The sequence below is a fragment of the Salvelinus alpinus genome, chromosome 7, assembly GCF_045679555.1.
Source record: "Salvelinus alpinus chromosome 7, SLU_Salpinus.1, whole genome shotgun sequence".
NCBI lineage: Eukaryota > Metazoa > Chordata > Actinopteri > Salmoniformes > Salmonidae > Salvelinus > Salvelinus alpinus.
The window spans coordinates 43,990,399-44,016,912 of NC_092092.1; the positions used below are offsets into that span (position 1 = coordinate 43,990,399).

Below are 26,514 nucleotides of genomic sequence, written 5' to 3' on the forward strand. Positions count from 1 at the left end.
CATAAAGAATAGTTATTTTTTTTCACTTTAAGCCCATATTGTCTACAATTCAGTCTGAACATACGTTCCCCCCCATACATTTCTTCTTGCATTTGCTTATAAACACAATAAAAATCGACATTGATTAAAATGTTATCTATTTTGAATGAGTTATCCACCTTGCAATGTTTTGAAATGCGGGCTTTTATTTTGAACGTTTCATCATTACCATAGGAAATTGACGTCATTGTTAGTGTTGCTAGCAGAATAGTAGTGCAGCTTCCTACATAGGGTTTTCATAAAAAAATAACCATGGCGGCCACTGAAATAGCTAGGCAAGCGGTGAGTACTATAATTAAGGATGATTTTCTAGTTTTTTTGGCTAGGGCACCGTTGTAGCTTGCTAAAATTATTAATTTTGATAAGTATTGGGTGAATTTAACTCAAACGGCATGGATAGTTGTCGGTGGAAAGCCCCACTCGCCATGGTTGTTGCACCGTTTTTTATAGGCTAACTCGATATCAAATTACCTCTATTACAACGTTATTATCGTAATGATACAATGCATCTAGATAAATATCGCTCATTACGTAACCGGATGATTTATTAAAATACAAATTATTGGGAACATTCGATAGTCTTCATTTGCACGCATGCGTTCGCTTTTATGGTTATCGTTGGGATCCAGTATCCTCATAATTTCGTTATTAAATCTGTATATACTTCACATTGATATGCTATTTAAGGATATTACGACTATATATTTTTATTCTGGACATTTCAAATTTCATGCATATCCGCCTTCTATCGTGGGTTCGATTCTGTTAGTAAGTTAGCCTATCGCGTTGTTTCTGGTCCTGTCAGCCCCGTTACTTTGTTTGCTGGGCGTTGTCTGACGTGCATAACGAATCATATAGGGTACAACTGAGTCGGAATTATTAATATTTGTATATGATATAGACCTAAATAATAACGAAGGTAATGTGGATTCATCAAAAGTGGTTTAATTAATTTCAGAATGTGAGAGTCAGTAGGCTTGAAAAGTCACTGGGAGAAGGATTGGTAGTTGCCCGAAGGCCGGCAGATGGCGATGTTGAGTCGTTTAGACCATCAATACCGGATCAATATCGCCATCTGCCGGCCTTTGGGCTAGATTGTTAGGCTAACGTAAATCGTCTTTCCGTTTTGTGTGCAGTTAATTCAACCGAAATGTATCAATGAATGGACGAGAACAACAAGCATTATGTCATTGTGCAACGCAGATGTGTCTTTGATCCCAAGTAGGCCTTGGGTTTGGGAATGCTGCACATGTAGGACAGCTGAGGAGTGTTTGTTTAGTCAAGAAAAACCATCTGTTTAACTAATAGCCTTTCAGCTGTTTAAACACAATTCGAACTATACAATTGACAACTGTTTACCCCTGTCTGCGGAACTATTTTCAACCTCTCCCATTTTAACTGAGCGGATTTTGCAGTCTGCCTCAATGCCACAATGTATTTTCAAAACATTTAGGCCTTTTAGTGGTGGGGTGGCTTCAGTTAAGTCACTATTGAGGGCACGCTTGGCAGTTCCATGTAATCTAAATTCCTTGCGTTCCTGCTCACATAACCATCCTGTGCAGTTCTAGAAGCAGAGAATGTGTGATGATGGAACTTCCTTCATGCACACACACATTTGTTTTACTGTCCTTGTGGGGACCAAACCCCTAACCTTAATTCTAACCCAAACCCTAATTGTAACCCTAAGCCTTAAGCATACAGCCTTCTTCCTTGTGGGGACCGGTGAAATGTCCCTACTTGTCTGAATTTTCCTTGTTTTACGATTCTTGTGCGAACTTCTGGTCCCTACAAGGATAGTAAAACCAAAAACAGACACATATACACACACACACATATTCATATCCATATTAGACCCTTATGAATTTAGGGTCAGGCCTACAACAGGAGGATCCATGTCCTCCTGTATCAAGTTGGGTCATTTGTTATGATACATTTATAACATAGAATTGTTACTCTCACAAACATGCCATCGTTCTACTGTGCATGGTTTGTTTTCAACACCTGTACAGTCTAACTCTTACAATGTGATGTTTTACTTTCCATATATGGACATTGTGGTTTCAACGGTCTAGACTGTGCTGTATGCAAATATGTTAGCAGGAAACAGGAAGTGTATCACAGCTAGAGCACCAGAGAAATTAGCTGAGGAGTTATCTTCATAGAATACAATGGAATGTGTCTGGCAAAAAAAGGTAAATTGTAGCTTAAACCATAGAAGATTGTAGCTATGGTTAACACTTCCGTTTGTGCCTTAAAAACTGCACTACCAGTAGTTGTGGAAGTGAATGTTTGAAATGTCATATTTCTGTGTAGTCTGGTCTTGCATGAAATGTGTAAACTGAAGTGAAATAATAATATTATGGTCAGCCTAATGTTTACCTAAGTTACGATAGCCTTATCTATACCACCCCTGTTTCATATGCACCTGCGATTTATACCCGACTGTTAATGATTAATTACACATCTTTACTCAGTGTTCCTAATTTCAAAATCATTCTTTTGTCTTTAGGGAGAAGGTGCTCGTGCCGTCCCTCTAGCCGGCCATGTCGGCTTTGATAGCATGCCCGACCAGCTGGTCAACAAGTCTGTCAATCACGGCTTCTGCTTCAACATCCTCTGTGTCGGTGAGTGTGTCATGCGTAAAACCTCCCTTTTTCTTCTCCCCAAGGCAAAATGGGAGCCCTTCTCCGCCGCAATGTGGGCCTATGTCAGGCGTTTCCACTGTAGATGTGAACCCAATTCATTCTGTCTTTGACCCACTCTGGTTGCTTTCTCACTGGTCAGCAGTCGACTCTGATTACCGTAGCTAATTCATCTTCAGTCAGTCAAGCTATCGTCTGGGACTGGGAGTAGAAATGAAGCCCCTAAAAGGATTCCAGTCAAGTGTAATTCCGCGAGTCCCCCCAGTAATTTCAAAGCAATAGACAACAGACATGCATGTTTATTTCACTCCCTATATTAGTGTCTGTCTGTTACAATATCTCAGAATTACATTTGGATGCCCTAGGCCTCATTTTGAGGTTGTATACAACTTAGCTGAATGGTATTTGGGCATCATTGACAGATAGAGTTGTCATATAGATCTATAATGGTGAAATGGCCTGTCGTCTTTTAGCCTTATTTTGATTCATATGTTTAAACCAAATGGTACATTTTGTACAAAGTAGGAAACAGAGAATACAATTCCCTCTCCATTTTACACACTCTGAATTACTTGAAAGGTATCAGTGGCAATCAAAACATTCCAAAGCAATGCTAGAAGCCGAACGAACCTCTATTATTACAGCCTACTCTAAAGTCAGAGAAAGCAAAACAGTTGTAAACTGCACAGGCCTACAGCTTAAAGCCCCAGAAATGTGATCCGGAGGCTTGTGGTTGTGGTCTAAACAAAACGGCAAGAACTGAATCGAGAGCAACAAAAGCCCCATTTGGATTCATACCGACGTTTTTCTTCACGAAAGTTAGATTTTTAAGATGCCGGCACATTCAAATGTGAACCTTTGGATGTCAGGGCCCCATCTTTTAGCATGGGGTTCAGCATGGGCCCCGACCAAGTGAGATGCTCATAGCTTAGTTCAGCCCTGAGAAGTTTCTATAAGGAAGATGAGAGACCACGGAAACCTCTCGACAGAGACCTGAGGTGGACGCTCTCTCTCAGACACAGGCACTGTGTTGCTTCATTCTACCCCCCTTCTACTATTTAGTGTGCACTGAGTGAAACCCTGATGCGATGTGAATAGAAGACTACTACCGTTGGCAGTGCTCTGCTTGCGCCATGTGTATATGTGGTGTCAGATGAACAGAAATAGGCCTGCATCCCAAATGGCACCCTATTCCCTATATAGCGCACTACTACTACCTTTGACCCAAAATATTTTCTGGCACTGGGAGAGGAAGGGCGGCTGACTCACTTGACTGATAGCTTTGAACAGTATGAGTTTGTCGGAACGCATCAGGATATCCGTGACTCAGACCCGTGTTGCCCTTTTTTCTTTAATTTTTACAGTGGTCTGCTCCAGATATCAACCATGGTGAACATAAGATTAGCTTGTTGATGCGCTGCTCTACGGCGTATCTTTTTTTATTTAATTGAAAAGCTCCTCTCCTGCCAAAAGCAGCGGAGAAGCCAGAGGGGTTCACACGGAAAATGTATGAAGATGTGAAAAATGGGAAGTGTCCATATAATTAACATTCTGGTGGCATAGAGAGATCTGCTCTGCAGCCCGAGTCCAGATTGTGGAACTGCAGTATTTTCAACAGGGATGTACAGTACTAAATACTGTCATGTACAGTATTCATGCACAGTATGTAATGTGCCTTTTTAAGCCCACATTTATTCTGACAATGGCCCAATCTGGGATGTTCCCTGCTGTTTAATGGTAATTTCCAATAATGATATACTGTAGCCTATACCCATTGATTATCGAAGAATATAGCGTATAAATGCCCAATGAGTTTAGTACAACTGTCTCACACAAACACAAACCCCAGATACAGAGTCCACAAAAAAAGGACACAATAGTGAATTAACTGAAGGTGTGTGTTTTAGGGGAAACGGGCCTGGGCAAGTCCACTCTTATGGACACCCTGTTCAACACCAAGTTTGAGGGCGAGCCCACCCAGCACAACCAGCCGGGCGTGCAGCTCAAGTCCAACACATACGAGCTCCAGGAGAGCAACGTGCGCCTCAAGCTGACCGTGGTCAACACTGTGGGCTTCGGAGACCAGATCAACAAAGAGGACAGGTGAGAGACACTGACGTAGATCAACATGAATATATCACGTGTGTGTGTGTGTGTAACGACTTTGGTAAGAGAGCCCCAGGTTCCTCTTCATGTGTCTAAGAGATGTTTAGATTCCCATTCATTAGGCACAAAACAGAAGGAAACGAATGAATACGATCCTGGTGTTGATATACCACTACCAAGAATATGTTATCTTTCACGGCAGTGGCAGTTTGTGAATGTCACTCATTAATTGTGCATGCATGAGACGCCCCCCTGTGAAGTGGGGACTTGAGGTCACCCCCTCTGGAGTCTGGTAGAACATTAGGTACCACTCTTATTCCACTTGTATTATCCCTCTCCCATACCTTCTGAAAACACAATATAAGTATCAATAGTCTGAGACTTGAGCCAGGAGTCTTCAGGTCTAAATCATACAGTGTTTTGTCTGTGGGAAAGGGAGGACTACTCTCACTTTCTCCCCTGATGGAAACATTCTAGTCAACATGGGATCTAATTGTCTCCGCTCTCTCTCCCGTCATGTGATCCTCGTCATGAGAGATCACAGAGAGAAAGGATGGATGATGTCATGTGAACGCCAGGCCAGGCAGCTCTCTCTAACCTCAGTCTGTCCCAGGCCTCTCTATCTGCTCTTGTTAGGGAACCGAGGGAGAGGCTGTGCTAGTTACAGGAACCCTCTTGTAGGTTAGTGCTCCAGGTTCACACTGCTTCACATCAGTATCAAATGGTGGATGGATGAATGTGAGCTAAGGGCTAGCAGTTAGCGGCATCCATCACAAAGATAAGGCCAGTTATATGAGCGGCCATTCGGCTAGCTTCTTATGAGGGGGAGTGGAGGTGGGAGGGAGGTGTGTTGGAGGGCGGGGGTTATACCTGTGTTTAATCAGAAGTTCCATCTCTCCTTCGTACCGCGGTGCATCTTCCCCTTCATTGGCGGTGGTATGCCTTTTGATGCCTCTCCTCTGCTCCCTGATCCGTGAGCTCCCAAATATCTTCCACCACCAAGTTCTGCCTGATGACTCCCAGCTAATGAGACCCAGCTCTGCTGAATGAGGGATCAGCAGGTTCTTTATAGGGAGCTGAGCTGTACTCACTTAGCGAGCTAGCTACCTCCCACTGACAACGCTCTGGGATTAAAGAACGAACTGGTTTTAATCTCTCACTTAATTAAGAGATGCTTTACATCATCTTCTGATATTATAAGGTGGTGGAACTGTCTTCATTTCTGAGTGAGACATTTTTAAAAAGGCAAAGGTATAGCTACCCTTGAATCCTTCACAGACAATGGTAAGATACTTTCTCTTTATGGTGCGCCGCTGTCATTAACCTAGTTTCCTTATTACCTGTTTATCATGCGTTTATAACACATTAATGACACTTGTGTTTTTCTCTCCTCAGCTACAAGTCTATTGTTGAGTTTATCGACACCCAGTTCGAGGCCTATCTGCAGGAGGAGCTGAAAATCAAGCGCACGCTACACAGCTACCACGACACGCGCATCCACGCCTGCCTGTACTTCATCGCGCCCACCGGACACTCCCTCAAGTCCCTGGACCTGGTCACTATGAAGAAACTGGACAGCAAGGTGAGCTGCAAAAGCTAGCTAATTACACTATGATTCCAATGGATCAATGGGTTCAATTCCTGCATGGGCCAGATATAGTATACTAAGTTGGTCTATATGTGTCACTGTCAATGTTGGCTTTTCTGTAAGTCGCTTTGGCTCAAGATATCTGCTCAATTACCACTCTGCCGATTTGAAGTGTCACGTGAAAAGCAGTCTCCCTAATATGATGGTAACCTCAGTTGAAGAGTCATATTTTTGTCATAGCTATTTATAAAATGCAGGGGGGGGGAAGAGAAAGCTCCCTAGCCTCAAGATGATGGTGGCTCATAAACTCTTCCACACACTTTGCACGCTCACAGATGCGCTCCTGTCCTGTGACAGCGTCGGTGTAGGTCAGCCGGGAAATGCAGGCCCTTGGTCGTCACGGTGACTGCTCACTCTGTTTTCCTAATGCCACCCCAGAAGCCCTATTTGCATAGAGACTTCCTGGATTTTGGAGAAAGGGGCTCCTCGGTGTTTGCCAGAGCAGCTGTACCCTACCCACCTCTCAGCCTCTCACAACAGTGTGATCTTTGATCCAGAGCAGAAGCCTCTCTGTGTATACATCACACGGCCCTTAGCGTCAGCCAAGCATCATTGCTACTAGCGACTGTGAAGCCTTCCCCCCAGGGCTAGTGCTACTGGATGGCGTTTGAGTCTGGCCAAAGTGAGTGAAAAAAAAGTTGGTTGTGCAGTGTCTCTTGAGTTTATGGGCAACAAGTGGTGGTGGGTGGATGTTTGACAAAGACCCCCCTGCCTCCTTGTGCTTCTTCAGTCCTGTGGGCTCCATTAAAGCGGATATTTGGATATACTGTATTGCACCAAACATGGGGGCTGGAGGAAGTGTTTCTTCTGAGCTAGCTGGATCAGTAGGCTCTCATCATTAACAATGTGTTTGGCGAGCTCTTCACGAGATGGAGCATGCATTGGAGGTTCACTAGTACTACTCTCTCTCACTACTCTCTCTGGTAAATGCTCTTACTGCTCTGCGCTGCCAAAAATCTCTACTTCGTTCCAAGCTCTGATTATGTCAGAAATGCACATAGATAAGCCCGAATCGAAAATGCACAAACATCCCTGAAGCTAGTAGAGACAAGAGGTGTACAGATATAAAAATACAAGCTACATTATTTTTTTCCCGTATCCGGCTAGATGAGATCCCTGCTTTTGACCAAGGCACAAGGCATCCAAAGAAACATTAGGAAGGGAGGGAAGACCCATATCTCAGGGTCTATTCATATCCTGTCTTGGCCAGATGTTCCCCACTTGTCTCAGGAGGTTTCGCTAGCTAGCTGTGATGACCTGGCTGCATAGGAGATGCTCGCATGTAAATGTGATTTCAGTTTTTAATTATTTAAAAAAAATATTAGAAAACATTTCTAAAAACCAGTTTTTGCTTTGTCATTATTGGGTATTGTGTGTAGATAAATGAGGGGTGGGGGGGGACTATTTAATCCATTTTAGAATAAGGCTGTAACGTAACAAAATGTGGAAAAAGGGAAGGGGTCTGAATACTTTCTGAATGCACTGTATGTGCTTATTATAGATTCATCTTATTCCTATACTTAAAATAATTCTCAGTGGAGAAGCTCCATCAAAGGGCTTTTTAGTCCTGGACTAGGCTTCATCTTTATCTGGGAAACCAACCATTAATGTGTGGAGCTGAGACAGGTTTTTGTATGAAATATAATTATTCATGGCTTCTGTTGGAAAGTAGACCCAATTTAAACAATTTAGTTTCAGTTGTTGTTTTGTCCTGGTGGAAGTATAGTGTTGTAAATTGCTTTTGCCATGAGCCTCAAAGCCAATCTTTTATTTAGCTTTTTCCCACAGTATAGGCATTATTTGTTTGCACCTTGTCATTGTGACTTCAAAATAATTGTGATTCAGTATGTTTTTATCTCGATGCAAGTCGGTAAGGTATAACAAGATCTGCGTTATTTGTATGTGTTTTGATGGATTCTTTTGTATACATGCAGCACACATAATTTCCTCATCAGCGGATAGCCCTAATAACGTCTTAGAATCTAATTGAATCTCCTCAAACGAAAGGTCAACATCATCCCCATCATCGCCAAATCAGACGCCATCTCCAAGAGCGAACTGACCAAGTTCAAGATCAAGATCACCAGCGAGCTGGTCAGCAACGGCGTTCAGATCTACCAGTTCCCCACCGACGACGAGACGGTGGCAGAGATCAACTCCACCATGAACGTAAGCTAACCCTTCTCCGACGCCGCTCATTTTAGTTCAGTCGCATTTCGGCAAGTTTTATCAATACAGACTTACTCGTTATAGTTGAGAAGTATAAGTACGACTGACACGGTTTGATTAGGGAGAAATATCGTATGATACGATACTCGATTGTCTGTTTTCATGGAAGATATTTTTGTGAGGGCAGGCACATTTGGGCTCCCGAGTGGCGCGGCGGTCTTAGGCACGGCACCTCAGTGCAAGAGGAGTCACCGCAGTCCCTGGTTCGAATCCAGGCTGGAGCACATCCGGCCGTGATTGGGAGTCCCATAGGGCGGCGCACAATTGGTCCAACGTCGTCCGGGTTTGGCTGGGCTAGGCCGTCATTGTAAATAAGAATTTGTTCTTAACTGATTTGCCTAGTTAATTTTTTATATTTTTTATAATAATAATTAGAAAACAAATACGTACAATACAGTGGACAAAATCATTACAGGAGTAGATATGGTTGTGTATCTGTACCCCTCATGTGAGAATCCTTTCACTATGAGTTCTGGGTCATTTATTCAGTTAATACTCAGAACACTAAAACAACATGCAGAACTAGAGCAGGATACGAGCACCATCTGTGTCCACACAGGGAGGAGACAGTCCAGTACAGTGTAGGACAATCAGCTAGCTCTCTGACAACAGGGCCAGGGCTAAATGAGCGGACAATGACGAGTGACAAGCGAATCGAGAATGCCAATGCTTCTGACTGAGCACTGAGCAGAACCCAGCTGATTTGCGTTTGACAATTAGCTCTTGAGGCTCTCGCCCTCCGTTCTTACGACGACGACTGGCAGAAAGGTAACCGACCCGACCACTGCAGTGAGAAGCACTCTCTGTCTATGAAAATGAGCTATTCTTGGTGGATGTAGGGAACGTACAGTGCTGCTTGAAAGTATGTGTGAACCCCTTGAGCAATTACAGATTTTTTTTGTTTTTAGCATGAAATCTTCATTTAATCAGAACCAGTCTTTTTGATCTTACATGACAGGTTTATATTTACGAATGTAGAGGAAATCATGCGTGTCGTAGAAAAACAAAATTAAAAAAGGAATTAGTGCAGGTGCAAAACTAAGTGAACCCCAAGTTGCATTGGTTAAATCAGGTAGGTAAGTAGATTCAGGTGGGTAAATAATTGGGTACCAAATGAATCAATCAAAGGAGAGATTGTTAGGAAAGAGTTTGGTTGGGACTCTGATAAATAGAGATAAGAAACCTGGTCAGTCTGGTGTTACCCATCCAGGTGAATGCAAAGCACACCATGCCGAGAGGAAAGGAGATCTCCGAGGACATCAGGACAAGGGTAGTGAGAGCACATCTGTCTGGGGAAGACTATAAAATCATCTCAAAAAGATTTGAGCTCTATCAGTCCACTGTGAGGCAAATCATTTACAAATGGAGAGCCTTTAACATGACAGCAACTCGGCCTAGAAGTGGACACCCTTCCAAAATATCCCCAAGAGCCACAAGAACAATTGGGGTTTAGATAAGGATTTTATGTTTATGTTTATTTTAATATTTTATAGCAAAATAATGACCAGCCCTGTAGGGTTCACATACTTTCATGCAGCACTGTATATGAATTTGCAATTTTAGGCCTAACATGACATGTCACATGTAATTCAGTTTGTAATTGGTTCACTCTGCAATTGGTTCGCCTGTCAAGAGATATGCTCCAATTGATCAAAATCTAAACAAATAAATAATGGAGTTATGTAATAGAGTGAATCCTTTCTCCACTACGGCTCTGCAGGGCCATTTGCCGTTCGCCGTTGTGGGCAGCACGGAGGAGGTAAAGATCGGCAACAAGATGGTGAAAGCGCGGCAGTACCCCTGGGGAACGGTGCAGGGTAAGCTAGGTCACGTATCACAGAGGAAATGGTCGGGGGATCCTCCCGGCACCATTTCCCTCCCACTCATTCCGCCCTAACTTCCTAAACAACTGCATTCATACCGTCAAGAGGGAAGCCATCACTGCTGCTTATGTAATCTCATTCATGTTTGTCTATTTAACACCACATGGCTCCACTCTTGCATACATGTATAACCTACAGCAGTTGTTGCTTGAGTCATGTCACTTAGATGGGGAAAAACCGAATCCCATGTCCGATATTTTTGAGGACTCTATGGATTTATTGATTTATCTCAAACAAGTCGATAATGCTTGAAAAGTGGTCGATTGTGAAACCTGTGACGATTATCAGAGAAAGTTACTGACTTACCATAGGAATATAAACGTGAAATGTCTCGTTATTTGTTATTTGGTTTCCTATGTTGTGCTCGTACGTATGTCGGTTTAGGCTGTGTGTGGATACGTGGGGGGTAGTATGGACTACACCTAGCCCTGTCCTCACATGGAACACAAATACAATAGTGCTGGCCCGATGCTGTCTCTGACGTTGTGCTCCACACTCTACTCTGTTCACTCTATGGGGCGTGTGTGTCTGTGTGTGTGTGTGCGTGCGTGTGTGTGTGTGTGTGTGTGTGTCGTCGGCAGTGGAGAATGAGAGCCACTGTGACTTTGTGAAGTTGCGGGAGATGCTGATCCGGGTAAACATGGAGGACCTGCGGGAGCAGACACACACGCGCCACTATGAGCTCTACCGCCGCTGCAAGCTGGAGGAGATGGGATTCAAGGACACGGACCCCGACTGCAAACCCTTCAGGTGCGGCTGTTTCCCTTCACATTTCCTCCTTACTTCCTGTTTTCTCTTTCCTCCCTACACCCTTCCAGGACTGCGTCACAATTCTCCACCCTGCACACTTCCTGTCACGGATGTAGCTCTTTACACTTGTACCCGTATTCGGGTTGAAAATGGCAGATTTGGATACTGATAAGCACCTAAATTGGAACGCAGTGGATGTACCGTAACATGCTATACATGATGTCAGAGCTCAGGGTCTCCACTTCACAGATCTGTATGGGTTGTGACTGACAGCCTTTCTGAACTTGAGCACCGCACGCGACAGGAAGTTGCCCCCATCCCTCCTGATAATTGGGCGACTTTTGCTAATGTTTTGTTGTCTGAGTGAGGGAAAAGCTTTAAATTAAGAGGACTCAATGTATTTTGAAAGATGAGACATTGAGGAATATAATAAATACTGCTTTGATGTCATACAAGCAAGCCAAACACCCGTGAGTTCAAATGTGCACTCCACATTTCCATATCATGAAACCCCTGTAATATATAGGATCAACGTTTATAATCACTATGTTTGATGTACAGTTACAAGCATCGGAATGCACTCATGACTCCATTCCATGCGCACCAACATGACCATCTGCTTCTCTGAATTGCCTTGTGAAGCCTAACACTGTAAGATCGTATTCAGAATGGACAGATTGCGATTTATCATGGACCATTTTTGGACTGTGTAAACAACAACAGTAATTGTGTAAAGGCGGGGCAGGGCTGTGTTCCAAACAAAACAACTACAAGTCTGCTTACTCTAGTTCCTCAGCGGCACAGCTAGGAGAGCTAAAAAAAAAATCTTTGAGTCATAAAAGTGCATTGTTGAAATTACTTAGGAACTGTGCACGCTTTGAGAGGTGTGTGGCCACTTGGAAACACCAGTTAAATCTCTCTCTAACCTGTGTCATTTTGTTGTCTTATGTTGCACCTACCCCAAATTTTCAAATAATATTCTTATCATGTTACGGAATGTATCCAGAGTATTTGCAGATGTTGTTATCAACAAATGTGGCAAAAAGTACAGTAAATGTTAAATGCACATAAAATCAACAGGTGAATTGTTGTGTCCTCACTTTTTGTCTAATAATTTCCCCAGGATTTCCAAACTGTTCCCTTTTAATTGCCACCATGGTTATGCATATGCGTTCCATATTTCTTCTGTAAGAAACATTTCAATTTAGCCCTATCCATATAGGCCAATTCCCACGAGAGAAAGGGGTTTTAACAATGGTTGAAACTTTGGAATCACTACTTTCCACTTCCTACCACCCCCTTAGTTAATCACAACCACTTTTTGCATTCTGATTTCAATTACAGTCTGATGTAATGTGAATGTAGGGACATAGTACTAACATACAGTGCCTTCGGAAAGTATTCAGACCCCTTGACTTTTTCCACATTTTGTTATGTTACAGCCTTATTCTAAAATTGATGAAATAAACAATTTATTCAGCAATCTACACACACACCCCCATAATGGCAAAGCGAAACAGGTTTCTATCAATTTTAGCTAATATATTAAAAACAGAAAACAGATACCTTATTTACATAAGTATTGAGTATTGAGCTGAGGCGCATCCTGTTTCCATGGATCATCCCTGAGATGTTTCTACAACTTGATTGGAGTGGTAAATTAAATTGATTGGACATGATTTGGAAAGGCACACACCTGTCTATATACGGTCCCACAGTTGACAGTGCATGTCAGAGCAAAAACCAAGCCGTGAGATCGAAGGAATTGTCCGTAGAGCTCCGAGACAGGATTGTGTTGAGGCACAGATCTAGGGAAGGGTACCAAAACATTTCTGTTTTGGTACCCCAAGAACACAGTGGCTTCCATCATTCTTAAATGGAAGAAGTTTGGAAGCACCAAGACTTTTCCTAGAGCTGGCCTCCCGGCCAAACTGAGCAATCGGGGGAGAAGGGCCTTGGTCAGGAAGTTGACCAAGAACCGGATGGTCAGTCTGACCAGAGTTCCTCTGTGGAGATGGGAGAACCTTCCAGAAGGACAACCATCTCTGCAGCATTCCACCAATTAGGCCTTTATGGTAGAGTGGCCAGACGGAAGCCACTCCTCAGTAAAAGGCACATGACAGCCCGCTTGGAGTTTGCCAAAACGCACCTAAAGACTCTCAGACCATGAGAAACAAGATTATCTGGTATGATGAAAAAAAATATTGAACTCTTTGGCCTGAATGCCAAGGAAATGTGGCACCATCCCGAAGGTGAAGCATGGTGGTGGCAGCATCATGCTGTGGGGATGTTTTTCAGCACAAGTGGAGACTAGTCAGGGTTGAGAGAAATCCTTGATGAAAACCTGCTCCAAACCGCTCAGGGCCTGAGACTGGGGCAAACGTTCACCTTCCAACAAGACAACGACCCTAAGCACACAGCCAAGACAACGCATCAGTGGCTTCGGGACAAGTCTCTGAATGTCCTTGAGTGGCCCAGCCAGAGACAGGACTTGAACCCGATTGAACATCTCTGAAGAGACCTGAAAATAGCTGTGCAGCAACACTCCCCATCCAACCTGACAGAGCTTGAGAGGATCTGCAGAGAAGAATGGAAGAAACTCCCCAAATACAGGTATGTCAAGCTTGTAGCGTCATACCCAAGAAGACTCGAGGCTGTAATTGCTGACAAAGGTGCTTCAACATAGTACTGAGTAAATGGTCTGAATACTTATGTACATGTGATATTTCAGTTTTTTTTTATGAATTAGCAAACATTTCTAAAAAAAAAACTGTTTTTTTGTTTTTTGTTTGTCGTTATGGGATATTGTGTGTGGATTGATGAGGGTAAAATCGATTTGAATCAGTTTTAGAATAAGGCTGTAACCTAACAAAATGTGGAAAAAGTCAAGGGGTCTGAATACTTTCCCGAACGCACTGTATATGACTCATTAGTATGACTTAATTTCTGAATTTCCTCCTCCTGTCTGGACCCCAGTCTGCAGGAGACGTACGAGGCCAAGAGGAACGAGTTCATGGGTGACCTGCAGAAGAAGGAGGAGGAGATGAGGCAGATGTTCGTCCAAAGAGTCAAGGAAAAGGAAGCCGAACTGAAGGAGGCCGAGAAAGAGGTGCGTGTTTGTGTGTGTACAGGAAGGTTTCTCCATTACCAGTTAAATGCTTTAATTCTGCCACATCATCACCAATCCTACCAACCTCACAAGAACTAGGGTTACATGTGCCACATCTCTATTTGTACTCAAAGCTACAGATATCACGCCTTCTAAATTAGTTTCTATCTAAGACGTGAGTTTTCTCCCTCGCCACACAGCTGCACGAGAAGTTTGACCGGCTCAAGAAGCTGCACCAGGATGAGAAGAAGAAGCTGGAGGACAAGAAGAAATCCCTGGATGACGAGCTCAACGGCTTCAAGCAGAAAAAGACGGCCGCCGAGCTCCTGCAGTCCCAGGCCCAGCAGGCAGGGGGCTCAACCACACTCAAGAGGGACAAGGAGAGGAAAAAGTAAGTATCTCCTTCCACGTTCAACTCCCTCCTCCTCACACAGCAGGCATAGGTGTTCAGGGTTGTTTTCATTAGGCACCCAAACAGAAGATAACATCACGAGACAGGGAGAGACTACCTGGACCTGTCAAATGAGAAACGCAAATTTTCATGTTCCATTGCGAAACGTTTTAACACGTTTTCTGTTGCGTGCCCTAATGAACACAACCCAGCTATCCTTGAGGATTCCTTAGGTATACTGGACCGGAGCTGTCTGGATGTTACAACCTGATCTAGGAGGATCAAAGAACACCTGGATAAATTGTCACTATAGTGTTTCCCCTAGATCGTTTTCCAGGCAGGGCGCAAAGGCCCCCAAATCAACATTTAGGGCCTCATTAACCAAAATGAGAGGTGTCCGCCCAAACAACAATACGGGAAACACTAGGTCATTAATTCCACTTAAAAATAATTTAGATGGCATCTATTCTTTCTCAAAATAATGAGTAAATGTATTATTGTCCCTGCCTATCCCATGTATGCACAGTGGCAAGAAAAAGTATGTGAACCCTTTGGAAATACCTGGATTTCTGCATAAATTGGTAATAAAATGTTATCTAAGTCACAACAATAGAGAAACGCAGTCTGCTTAAACGAATAACACACAAACAATTATACGTTTTCATGTCTTCATTGAACATCCGTGTAAACATTCACAGTCCAGGGTGGGAAAAGTATGTGAACCCTTGGATTTAATAACTGGTTGACCCTCCTTTGGCAGCAATAACCTCAACCAAACGTTTTCTGTAGTTGCGGATCAGACCTGCACAACGGTCGGGAGGAATTTTGGACCTTTCCTCTTTACAAAACTGTTTCAGTTCAGCAATATTCTTGGGATATCTGGTTTGAACCGCTCTCTTGAGGTCATGCCACAGCATCTCAATCGGGTTGAGGTCAGGACTCTTGACTGGGCCACCACTCCAGAAGGCGTATTTTCTTCTGTTGAAGCCATTCTGTTGTTGATTTACTTCTGTGTTTTGTGTCGTTGTCCTGTTGCATCACCCAACTTCTGTTGGCAGACAGATAGCCTTACAGATAGCCTTTCTAGCTTTATGCAAGTCAACAGTTTTTAATCTTAGGTCTTCTGTTCGAGGCATGGGTCACATCAGACAATGCTTCTTGTGAATAGCAAACTCAAATTTTGTGAGTGTTTTTTATAGGGCAGGGCAGCTCTAACCAACATCTCCAATCTCTCGTCTCATTGATTGGAATCCAGGTTAGCTGACTCCTGACTCCAATTAGATTTTGGAGAAGTCATTAGCCTAGGGGTTCACATATATTGATGTATTCAATATAGACAAGAAAAATACAATAATTTGTGTTATTAGTTTAAGCAGACTGTTTGTCTATTGTTGTGACTTAGATGAAGATCAGATCAAATTTGATGACCAATTTATGCAGAAATCCAGATAATTCCAAAGTGTTCACATACTTTTTCTCGCCACTGTGCGTCTGGTGATACAGAAGATGGACAAATCAAAATATAAATGTTGTATGCATGTGGACCACTTTACTGGTGCACGACACTGTACACTGTTGCATCAGCCGCACCTCAGATATGAAGAGGCCTGGCACACACCACACGTAAACAAATGACAAAGTCATTAATCAAAGCTTTCATTTGCCTTATGTCGATGCATTTCTAGGAACTCTTTTCCTGACCACCGCTTCGGCTTGTCCCATTAATGTCACCAAGCACGGAGTGGTTTCTCTCCACAGTCTAATGGATTAGCGATAACCAACGTAGCTGGCTCTGATTACATTGAAATGGAGGAGCAATAGATGAATAGATGCTCCCTAAGGCTTAGTTTAGCAGTTTAGCAAGCATTTGCTCTTATGCCTTCATAACTATGGTATAGAGGTGGACCTGCTGTTTTTCTCCTCCAAAATGAACACACACATGCACCAGAGATTAGGATCGCTGTCACTTCACTAGGATTTTACATTGTTTTCTATCCACCTTTATTATACAGAGTACTGTAGCTAGTAATATCCGGAACCCTTCTCTGGCCCTCAACGTTAACTAGATTCATCTGGATTAGATTTGGTATTACAGTAATCTGATTGTATTGACCCCAGGCTAGTGAGACTGCTGGTATAGGTCTATATCCCATAGGAATGTTGGTTCAGTAATTGTGACGTTTTGTTTTACCTGTAGTATCCGGGCTACAGTGGTAGGGCCGCGTTGACAGTTAGAGAGGTTGTTGTCGTGGGTCCCTACATGTTGGTAATCACTCCTGGTTGTCTATTCAAACTGATGCGAGCCCTGCCACCTGCCCTGTTAGAAAGGAAGAAGACACTTGCACTGAGAAAGGTTATTTTTTTATTCTGAATTATTTTCTTTACAGTTCTTCTGTCATTTCTCTCTGCTATCTCTAAACTCTAGTTTTTCCTCCCCCTTTCACTTAATGTTTCTGGGTTACTGATCAAAACATTATTGGCCAGTTTCCCGGACACAGATTAAGCATTGACCTGGACTAAAAAGCCTAGCTTAGTCTTGTCTGAGAAACCGGCCCTATGAATGCTAGTTAGTACTTCCTCATTTGCTAAACCTTTGGATCCCAAACTTGGCCTCTCTATTTCCTTATCTTGTTCAAAACATGATCCTGTTGATAGCTTGGGCTACAAAACAATGTTTTATTCAGTCACCAAAGGACATGAGCATGGCATGTTTTAATGAGTGGTGTAGATGTGACATGGAGAATGTGTATGTGTTGCCGTGTTTAAGACCACTCGGAACTCGGAAACTCAGAAATGTCCAACTTGGAAACTTGTTGTAGAAAGAAACTTGTAGAAAGATAAGGGCCGAGTTTCCACACTTTCCCAGATATTTTCCATCTGAATCAACCAATAGGATGCTCTACGGCCAAAAAATATGTACATTTTAACTCGGAGGTTCCGAGGTTCCGAGGTTCTGAGTTGTCTTGAATGCACCATATGTCTCCCATGAGTCCATGTGTCACCTATGTTACATCCATGCTGTTTTACAGTTAACTCCTCCCCCCACTTGCTGCATGCTGCATGAGACATCTTGTCCTGGTAAGGCTTGCTCACTCAACTGTTCCCCTGGTAACCAATGACAAAAAGCACATCTATTTAAATACAACAACAAAAAATGTAAATCAAATGTCAGTTAAACACACATATTTGAATTTAAATGAGAAGGACAAGGAAGTCCTTAAATGGAATTACTTTTTAAAACGTATTTAAGTAACAGTATTTTAACTTCTAGTAGCTGTTAGAAATGCAGGCAACATCTGTACAGTAGGCCTACTTTCAAAACATATTAGTTTACATTTTATACTAATCAGACCTGGGTTCAAATACATGTGTATTTGATTATTTGGTATTTAAAATACTTTTGTCTGTGTATTTGAGTATTTTAAAATACATAGCCCAAAACAAGTACTTTTATTTCAGTATTTGAATTATTTGTAAAAAAAATATATAATAAAAATAGTCTACCAAATAGTTTTTGAGAGTATTTTCAAATACACTACATGACCAAAAGTATTTGGACAGCTGCTCGTTGAACATCTCATTCCACAATCATGGACCTTAATAGTTAGTCCAACCTTTGCTGCTATAACAGCCTCCACTCTTCTGGGATGGCTTTTCACTAGATGTTGGAACATTGCTGGTGGGACTTGCTTCCATTCAGCAACAAGAGCATTAGTGAGATCGGGCACTGATGTTGGGCGATTAGGCCTGGCTCTCAGTAGCCGTTACAATTCATCCCAAATGTGTTCGATGGGGTTATCGATGGGGTTATAGCAGTAAAGGTTGGACCAACTCCATATTAATGCCCATGATTGTGGAATGAGATGTTCAACGAGCAGGTGTCCACATACTTATGGTCATGTAGTGTACATTCAAATATTCAACTTGTCTTTTCAAATAAAATATATCTGAATACTTACTTCGAATGTATTTGAGATATTTAAAACAGTATTTGAAATCAGGTCTGATACTAATTCAATACAACAAATCTTTGTAATGAATCCTATGACATTTGTGTTCGTACATTTTATTAATGTCTGTATCCACCCACGGCTTAGCTGAAGATGACATCACTGCTGCAGAAGTGGATCATATCCTGTGGTTGGCTGTGCCTGTGCCAGCCTCTAAAATAATTTAAAATTAAATCAGCAAGTTTATTAGCCTCTGTCTGATGTGCTGCCCCATCTGCCCTCTGAAACCACACAACAATCTGCTTTTGTGGTTCACCCCTGCCCTTCCCTGCCTAGCCACTACACAAAGAGCATTCAGAGCCCAGCAGAAACTGCAGGATCGCACTAGTGCGCCGTTCAGCCAGGATCTTTTTATAGCATTTGTTCTTGATCCTTCAGTTATTTGACGCCTAGCTCTTTGATGATTCCATTTAATTAAAAAAAAGAGAGCTACACTATTTGTACAGATTCAGCCATAGAGGGTGGGAAAGGAAGACATGTGTCTTGCGATCTGTAAACTGCTGCTCCTGGGCTGGCTCATCTTCCAAGACTTAAGTTAAATGTGATGAGAAACAGTCTGTTGTCTCAGCGTTGCTGTGTCATTCTGGACAACGTTCACAGGAAATGAGCAGTGTGAAATGAACAGACAAATCAACCATAGAGAGACACTGCATTTTTCTAAGGCCCTGTAGGAGCAACTTGAGAATGGATCGGTGAACTTTATAACAGTCAATTCAGGATAAATGATCTAGTTTGTAATAATCATGTATCCCTCCCTAGTTATTCTCGGAAACAGAAATGTTGCTAGATAGCAACGTTTATATTCATTTATGTACACTAGACGATTTACCGTGGTTAACATTTACATCTGTGTTAGTCCATTAAGTAAGTAGCCTTCCACAAGGCCTGGATGGTTAATAGGAGCAGGAGCCTATCTCCTGTGACTGTAGCGTGAGGCAGCTCGATGTACAAGCAGACCCCCTGGACAGGACGCTAGTTTATCGCAGGGCCTTACCTCCAATATATCTCCTTAATGCTGAGTGTCAAGCAGAGACGGATCGGGTCCCATTTTTACAGTCCTTGGTATGACCCGGACGGGAACTCCAAACCTTCTCATCTCAGGGTGGACGCTCTAACCACAAGGCCACTGAGTTGGTGTGTTAGCTCTTTAGCATACCAAATAAATGTTCTTTCAACATATACTCTAAATCTCCCCTACCTCCATGCACTCAGACGTCTTATTAACAGTAACAACCTTAACACATGTTCCTTCCGACATTACATTTGACCAATAACATGAATGATTATGTCATTTGATTAAAAAGTATGTCTACTAGTGTTGTTAACGCGTAATGGTCCTTCTCTCTATTTCCAGTTCAGGATTCCTGTAGAAAAGTGCTTCCTCCCTCAGCCAGCTGTGAATGAGTTTTCACCCCATCCCTGGCAGTGCCATGCTGTTCTCTGTGCCCTCCTGTCCTCCTTTCCCCCATTCCAACCCCCCACACATGCCCCTGCTCTGAGGAAGAATCCAGCCATTACTGTGAATGGGAATCCTTGCATGCTCCTTTTGTACGTTTTTCACAAGCCATCATTCTGCGTTTGCCTTTTTTTTTTTTTTATGTTGGAAGGTAGACATTCTCTTTTCGTTGTTGGCCTGTTCCGCATGACTGAGCGCGCTTTTAAACTTTCACACGCGAAACTACTGTTTTGACCGGCAGGAGTTTGTGGAGGCTAAGGTGAAACGCACATCGGCTATGGTCTGACCCAAAGCGAGTGGTGTGTGTGTGGCATGTAATCCGTGGCTCACTGCATGTACTTGGCAGGGGCAGCATATTCACGTCCGTGTTTCATACCACCACTATTCTACTCACTCCAACGGTGTCCGAAACCACTCCAGTAGTTTGAGATCATGAAGATGTGCACTGATATCGTATTGACATACAATGCATAATTAGTGAAAATGAAGACACGATCGTAGTATGTTTTAAATGAGGGCATGTTGTCCACCGCCCATTCAAGAGAGTAGCCCGGTCCCAGATCTGTTTGTGCTTTTGCCTACTCCAAACATTGCATGAGAATGGATCAGTTACAGGAAGTTGGCATGACAGCGCAAACAAACTGGCGCTGAGGCTATCAAGACGGCGAGTGTTAATAGGGAACAGCTGATGTTATTTAGTCTTAGCCCGGTGCATGTGAAGGTATTCATGCTTGTCATCTCTTTGCCATACCTCACTGTTTATAATATACTTTGTGTTATCTGCATACTTGTTAGCTTTTGACATTTTACACCAAATATGATTTTGTATCTTTCTAGTGCAATTTAAACCGAATCCATTTAAAGAAATAACAATCATGTAGGGATCAGTATTACACTTGTATCAGTGTTACACAAAAAGACTTAATATCCAAAGGAAATAAAGCGTGAATTTGACCAAATATTTCAACTGTGGCCACGATTTATTGTGTATGAAATGCATAATGAAGCAGTATTTTAAACATACAGTATGTGAGTGGGTTCTGCAAATGTGAGGATATGAGGGTTTCCCATAGATTCTGATTACAGTTGAAAACACTTGGTTTGGTCTAGATATTTAACTCCTTCAAGGGCTTTGAGATGTCACGCCATTTGTTATTGTCAAAACAACTCTCCTTACAGAGCAAAATTGTCTGCAGACCTGAATTCATAGGGCTGGATCCTAACTTGGACTTTCTTATTAATCATGCCTTGGAAGTCAATGGAACACTTGCATGAGCATTTAAGTTAGGTGCATACATGTCGTGTTAGTATTCAGCCTTATAGTGCTGCACTGCTTTTGTCCGAACAGACTGAGCCAGTAGTCGTTCTCCATTCCTCCTCGAGAAACAGGATTGGAACACTCCTTTGTTTGGCAGATGAGTGTGAGCGCCAAGGAGATTGTTGGTTTTTATTTTCAATTCCACTTCCTTCACATCTGTATCTTGAGGACAGGGTGTTGTTTATCAGAAACATATTTCTAAGAACCCCCACACCACCCCCTCCAAAAACATGTCTGTGTCCTTGCTCAATATAACCCACATGACTTTGTACGGTGACACAGGTCAGACAGTTGGTCTGATGAGTCAAATGTCCACCGATATAGGTATTTCGTTTTCGTCTAAATGTATTGAAATGACTCGCTTACGTACTTACACATTCTTGTACAGTGGTGTAGTAGGTATGGTTTACAACTTCTCACCATCTCTTCTCAAATTGCTCTTTGTCTCAATGTCTCTGGGGAACTGTTGTCCTAAGCTCTATGGGTTGGCAGGGTGTGCCTTGGTGTGTGGTCATTCATACATACTGTGCTTTAGTTCCCCTGCTCACTGCTCTGTGTGTATTTACCTTTCCTTTGCAGTAATCCCTGGCTCTGCACTGAGTAGGTGCTTCCACCCTCAAGCTTTGCTAAGGGACCAGGCTTTGTGGGTAGCGGGTACCCCAAGGCTGAGGAGAGGCATTGTGAACCCACCCTTCTGGGTTTAAAAAAACAAAAACATTCATCTGCTTTATGTATTAACAAAAGGATACCCCTATCTGTATTTCATTGCTGCTCTATGTGCTCACTCTGGCTAAATCTGTCTTTTGTGTATGGTTATGCTTTTTTGTCATGTCGTGTTCTTGCTGTGCTGACTGACTAATATCCCCATTTGCTTTTTGCTTCTGTAGGGATAGATATTTTCTGGACAGTTTTTGTTGTGCACTTCTCGGTAGTTTTTCCATCATTTGTAGGTTTAAGATTGTCTGTTTGATTTATTAACTGACACTGAATACCTTTTTTTGTATTTACAGAGGACATAATATCTGCTGCAAGCAGTTCTCATAAGCAATTTATTCAATGTTTTAAATACGTATTATGCTCAAATTGAATTGGTCAGCTCAAGTACTGTAGTATTTTATTATATGAGTAGTTATTTTTAGTTTACCACACAGACATTGCATTTGGAACAGAGTTAGTGTCATTTGAAGTACAGTAGCAACTATATATGCGTTAGGAAAACCCAAATACGTACTATCTTCCCTCCCAAAATGTCAGTAATCCTTCTGGTAGGCACTGTTGCTCTCCCTGACTGCTTGGGCATCTCTTGTAACCTTGCATTTGTCTCCTTTCTCTCTAGCTTCTTTTAATCTGTCTTGGCCACCTGTCTGAAGAGGGGATTGCAGCTTCAACAAGAACTAAGCACCCATTTCCTCTTCCTGTCTTTTCTCACTGCATCAACCTTTTTTTAACTTCCATCTCATCTGCTTTGTTGAACATGGCCGTATGTGGACTTCACATGGTATTTTTTGGATAGTTTACCTTTTGCCACCTAATCAAGGTACACTTTGGCAAGTGGGAGTCCTTCACTGATAATATTTTGCAGATCTGTCTTGGTGTATGAATGAACAAAGCTTTGTTCAGGTGCTCAGGTAGGATTCTAAACAGTTGTTCAAGAGAAAAACATTAAACCAATAGTTTCATCATACCATATGTGGCAGAGCCAAGGCTCTGGATTAATTTATATTTTGCATAAAACTATCAGAACTTAATTGACAGTACATTTTAAGAAAGTCTTTATGTAATAACGTTCAATCATATATTCAGTCCATTTTGAGAAGGACTGTTTTGAAATAACCACTATTACAAATTAATATTTACAATGACGGCCTACCCCGGCCATAGCCTAACCCGGACGACGCTGGGCCAATTGTGCGCCGCCCTATGGGACTCCCAGTCACGGCCAATTGTGATACAGCCTGGAATTGAACCAGGGTCTGTAGTGACACCTCTAGCACTGAGATGCAGGGCCTTAGACTGCTGCACCACTCGGGGGCCCCTATGAATACAAATGGCACAACCCTCAATAAAGCACTGATGAAGCCGACATATTCAATTGGTGATTGATAGTGTGACGTCTTGCGTGTGAGTGTAACAGTATAACTTTAAACCGTCCCCTCGCCCCGACACGGGCGCGAACCAGGGACCCTCTGCACACATCAACAACGGTCGCCCACGAAGCATCGTTACCCATCGCTCCACAAAGGCCACGGCCCTTGCAGAGCAAGGGGAAACCCTACTTAAGTCTCAGAGCAAGTGACGTAACTGATTGAAATGCTAGTAGCGCGTACCCGCTAACTAGCTAGCCATTTCACATCCGTTACATGAGTAGTATAAACTTTTGTCAATACGGATTTAAAAACCATAGGACAATTGCGATCCAAATAAATACAGTATTCTTTGTTCACTGCATAGGTTGTTTCATTGGAACTTAGAAGAGCCAAAGACATGTTCATGTCAAGCACTTATTTAGTGAAAACACCTTTTCCGTACTGAAATACCATGTAGGTCACATTTAATGCGCTTTACGCATTGTGCTTTAACTAACATCAGTCTATTCTGTATATTGCATGTCTTATGCTCTTTTTTTTTTTTTTCATCACCTCTGTGATCTTGATCTTTTCCCCATTGTAGTTTTCTCCCCTAACAGTTCCGTTTTGCACTCTTTCACATTTGATGCTCTATTGTTTGGACCAGTTTTATCTTGTGTATTACTAGTTGTTATGTGCAGTTATACCCCTCTCCACAATTTCCGGCACCCATATTGCCAAATATTACAATGAGATGGAGTTGAATCCTAGATACAGATAGATACTCATGCATTTGTATAATTTATAAGGATATATTTTGTGTATGGAAGTGGAGACCTGTTTATGAAATATGATCTTTGGACGTGACTCTTCTCTCTGTGTAAAGTTACATTTTGGTGTAAGAAATTGCCATACATTTTTCTAGCATCTGCCATAATCACCCCTCCTAGTCAATTACCTGTCCACACCACAAATTAATGATATAATATGTGATTGTAGTTTGATTCCATTTATGTACATTTTCAATAAAATTATGATGAAAAAGTGTGTATTTGTTTTTTATGCCAAATGACTTAGTTGTGCAAATAATAAACATTGAGGACAGGTTATACAGTATATTCACTATAAAAGTGAAGAGAAAGACTGCCCCCTTCTGGTTAATGGGGGGAGGGGGTAAAACCTATGATTTTTCTAAAAGTATTAGCCAGCCAGCTATTTAAAATATATACTGAACAAATATATAAATGCCACATAAAACAATTTCAAAGATTTTACTGAGTTACAGTTCATATAAGGAAATCAGTCTATTGAAATAAATTCATCAGACCCTAATCTATGGATTTCACATGACTGGGAATACAGATATGCATCTGTTGGTCACAGATACCTTAAAAGAAAGGTTGGGGTGTGGATCAGAAAACCATTCAGTATCTGGTGTGACCACCATTTGCCTCATGCAGCGTGACACATCTCTTTCGCATAGAGTTGATCGGGCTGTTGATGGCCTCTTCAATGGCTGTGCAAAGTTGCTGGAACTGGAACAAGCTGTCATACACGTCGATCCAGAGCATCCCAAAACATGCTCAATGGGTGACATGTCTGGTGAGTATGCAGGCCATGGAAGAACTATGACATTTTCAGCTTCCAGGAATTGTGTACAGATCCTTGCGACATGGGGCTGTGCATTATCATGCTGAAACATGCTACAATAACAAACGATGATCAATAACATCAAAGGCTGTATTGAATTCTAACATTACAGCTCCAACTATCATCTTATTATATGAATGGCACGACAATGGGCCTCAGGATCTCGTCACGGTATCTCTGCGCATTCAAATTGACATCAATAAAATGCAGTTGTGTTCGTTGTCCGTAGTTTATGCCTGCCCATACCATAACCCCACCGCCACCATGGAGCACTCAATGTGTTCACGTTGACAATCAGCAAACCACTCGCGTCGTGTACGCCTTACACGTGGTCTGCGGTTGTGAGGCCAGTTAAGACATACTGTCAAATTCTCTAAAACGACGGCAGCGGTTTATGGTAAAGAAATTAACATTAAATTCTCTGGCAACAGCTCTGGTGGACATTCGACATTGTGTTGTGTAACAAAACTGCACATTTTAGTGGCCTTACATTGTCCCCAGCATAAGGTGAAATTTTTTTATGATCACGCTATTTAATCTGCTTCTTGATATGCCACCTGTCAGGTGGATGGATTATTTTGACAAAGAAATGCTCACTAACAGGGATGTAAAGTGCAAATCTGTCATCAAGGCAAAGGGTGGCTACTTTGAAGAATCTCCAATATAAAATATATTTGATTAGTTTAACCCTTTTTTGGTAACTAGATGATTCTATATGTGTTACTTTTGACTGGTACTGTATGTATATATACACTACCGGTCAAAAGTTTTAGAACACATACTCATTCAAGAGTTTTTCTTTCTTTTTTACTATTTTCTACATTGTAGAATAATAGTGAAGACATCGAAACTATGAAATAACACATATGGAATCATGTAGTAACCAAAAAAGTGTATATTTATATTTTAGATTCTTCAAAGTAGCCACCCTTTGCCTTGGTGACAGTTTTGCACACTCTTGGCATTTTCTCAAACAGCTTCACCTGGAATGCTTTTCCAACAGTCTTGAAGGAGTTCCCACATATGCTGAGCACTTGTTGGCTGCTTTTCCTTCACTCTGCAGTCCAACTCATCCCAAACCATCTCAATTGGGTTGAGGTTGGGTGATTGTAGAGGCCAGGTCATCTGATGCAGCACTCCGTCGCTCTCCTTCTTGGTCAAATAGCCCATACATAGCATGGAGGTGTGTGTTGGGTCATTGTCCTTTTAAAAAACAT

The 26,514-nt window shown here is 42.2% G+C and overlaps 1 protein-coding gene across 5 annotated transcripts; it reads left to right on the plus strand.

Annotated features, from left to right (window-relative positions):
• Positions 1-210: 210 nt before the first annotated feature.
• On the plus strand, positions 211-24,691 carry LOC139580185 (septin-6). 5 transcript variants are annotated; one of them, XM_071408755.1, is made up of 11 exons: positions 211-321; positions 2,549-2,663; positions 4,589-4,784; positions 6,183-6,369; positions 8,443-8,604; positions 10,385-10,481; positions 11,129-11,297; positions 14,274-14,406; positions 14,607-14,797; positions 17,827-17,875; positions 22,918-23,056. In XM_071408755.1, the coding sequence occupies exons 1-10, from the start codon at positions 292-294 to the stop codon at positions 17,828-17,830; spliced, it is 1,284 nt and encodes a 427-aa protein (XP_071264856.1). In that variant the 5' UTR covers positions 211-291; the 3' UTR covers positions 17,831-17,875; positions 22,918-23,056. The 5 variants fall into 5 exon arrangements, with proteins under 5 accessions (XP_071264856.1, XP_071264855.1, XP_071264854.1 ...); XM_071408754.1 differs by lacking the exon at positions 22,918-23,056 and adding an exon at positions 20,162-21,224; XM_071408753.1 differs by lacking the exon at positions 17,827-17,875 and having other exon boundaries at positions 22,918-24,691.
• The last annotated feature ends 1,823 nt before the right edge of the window (positions 24,692-26,514 follow it).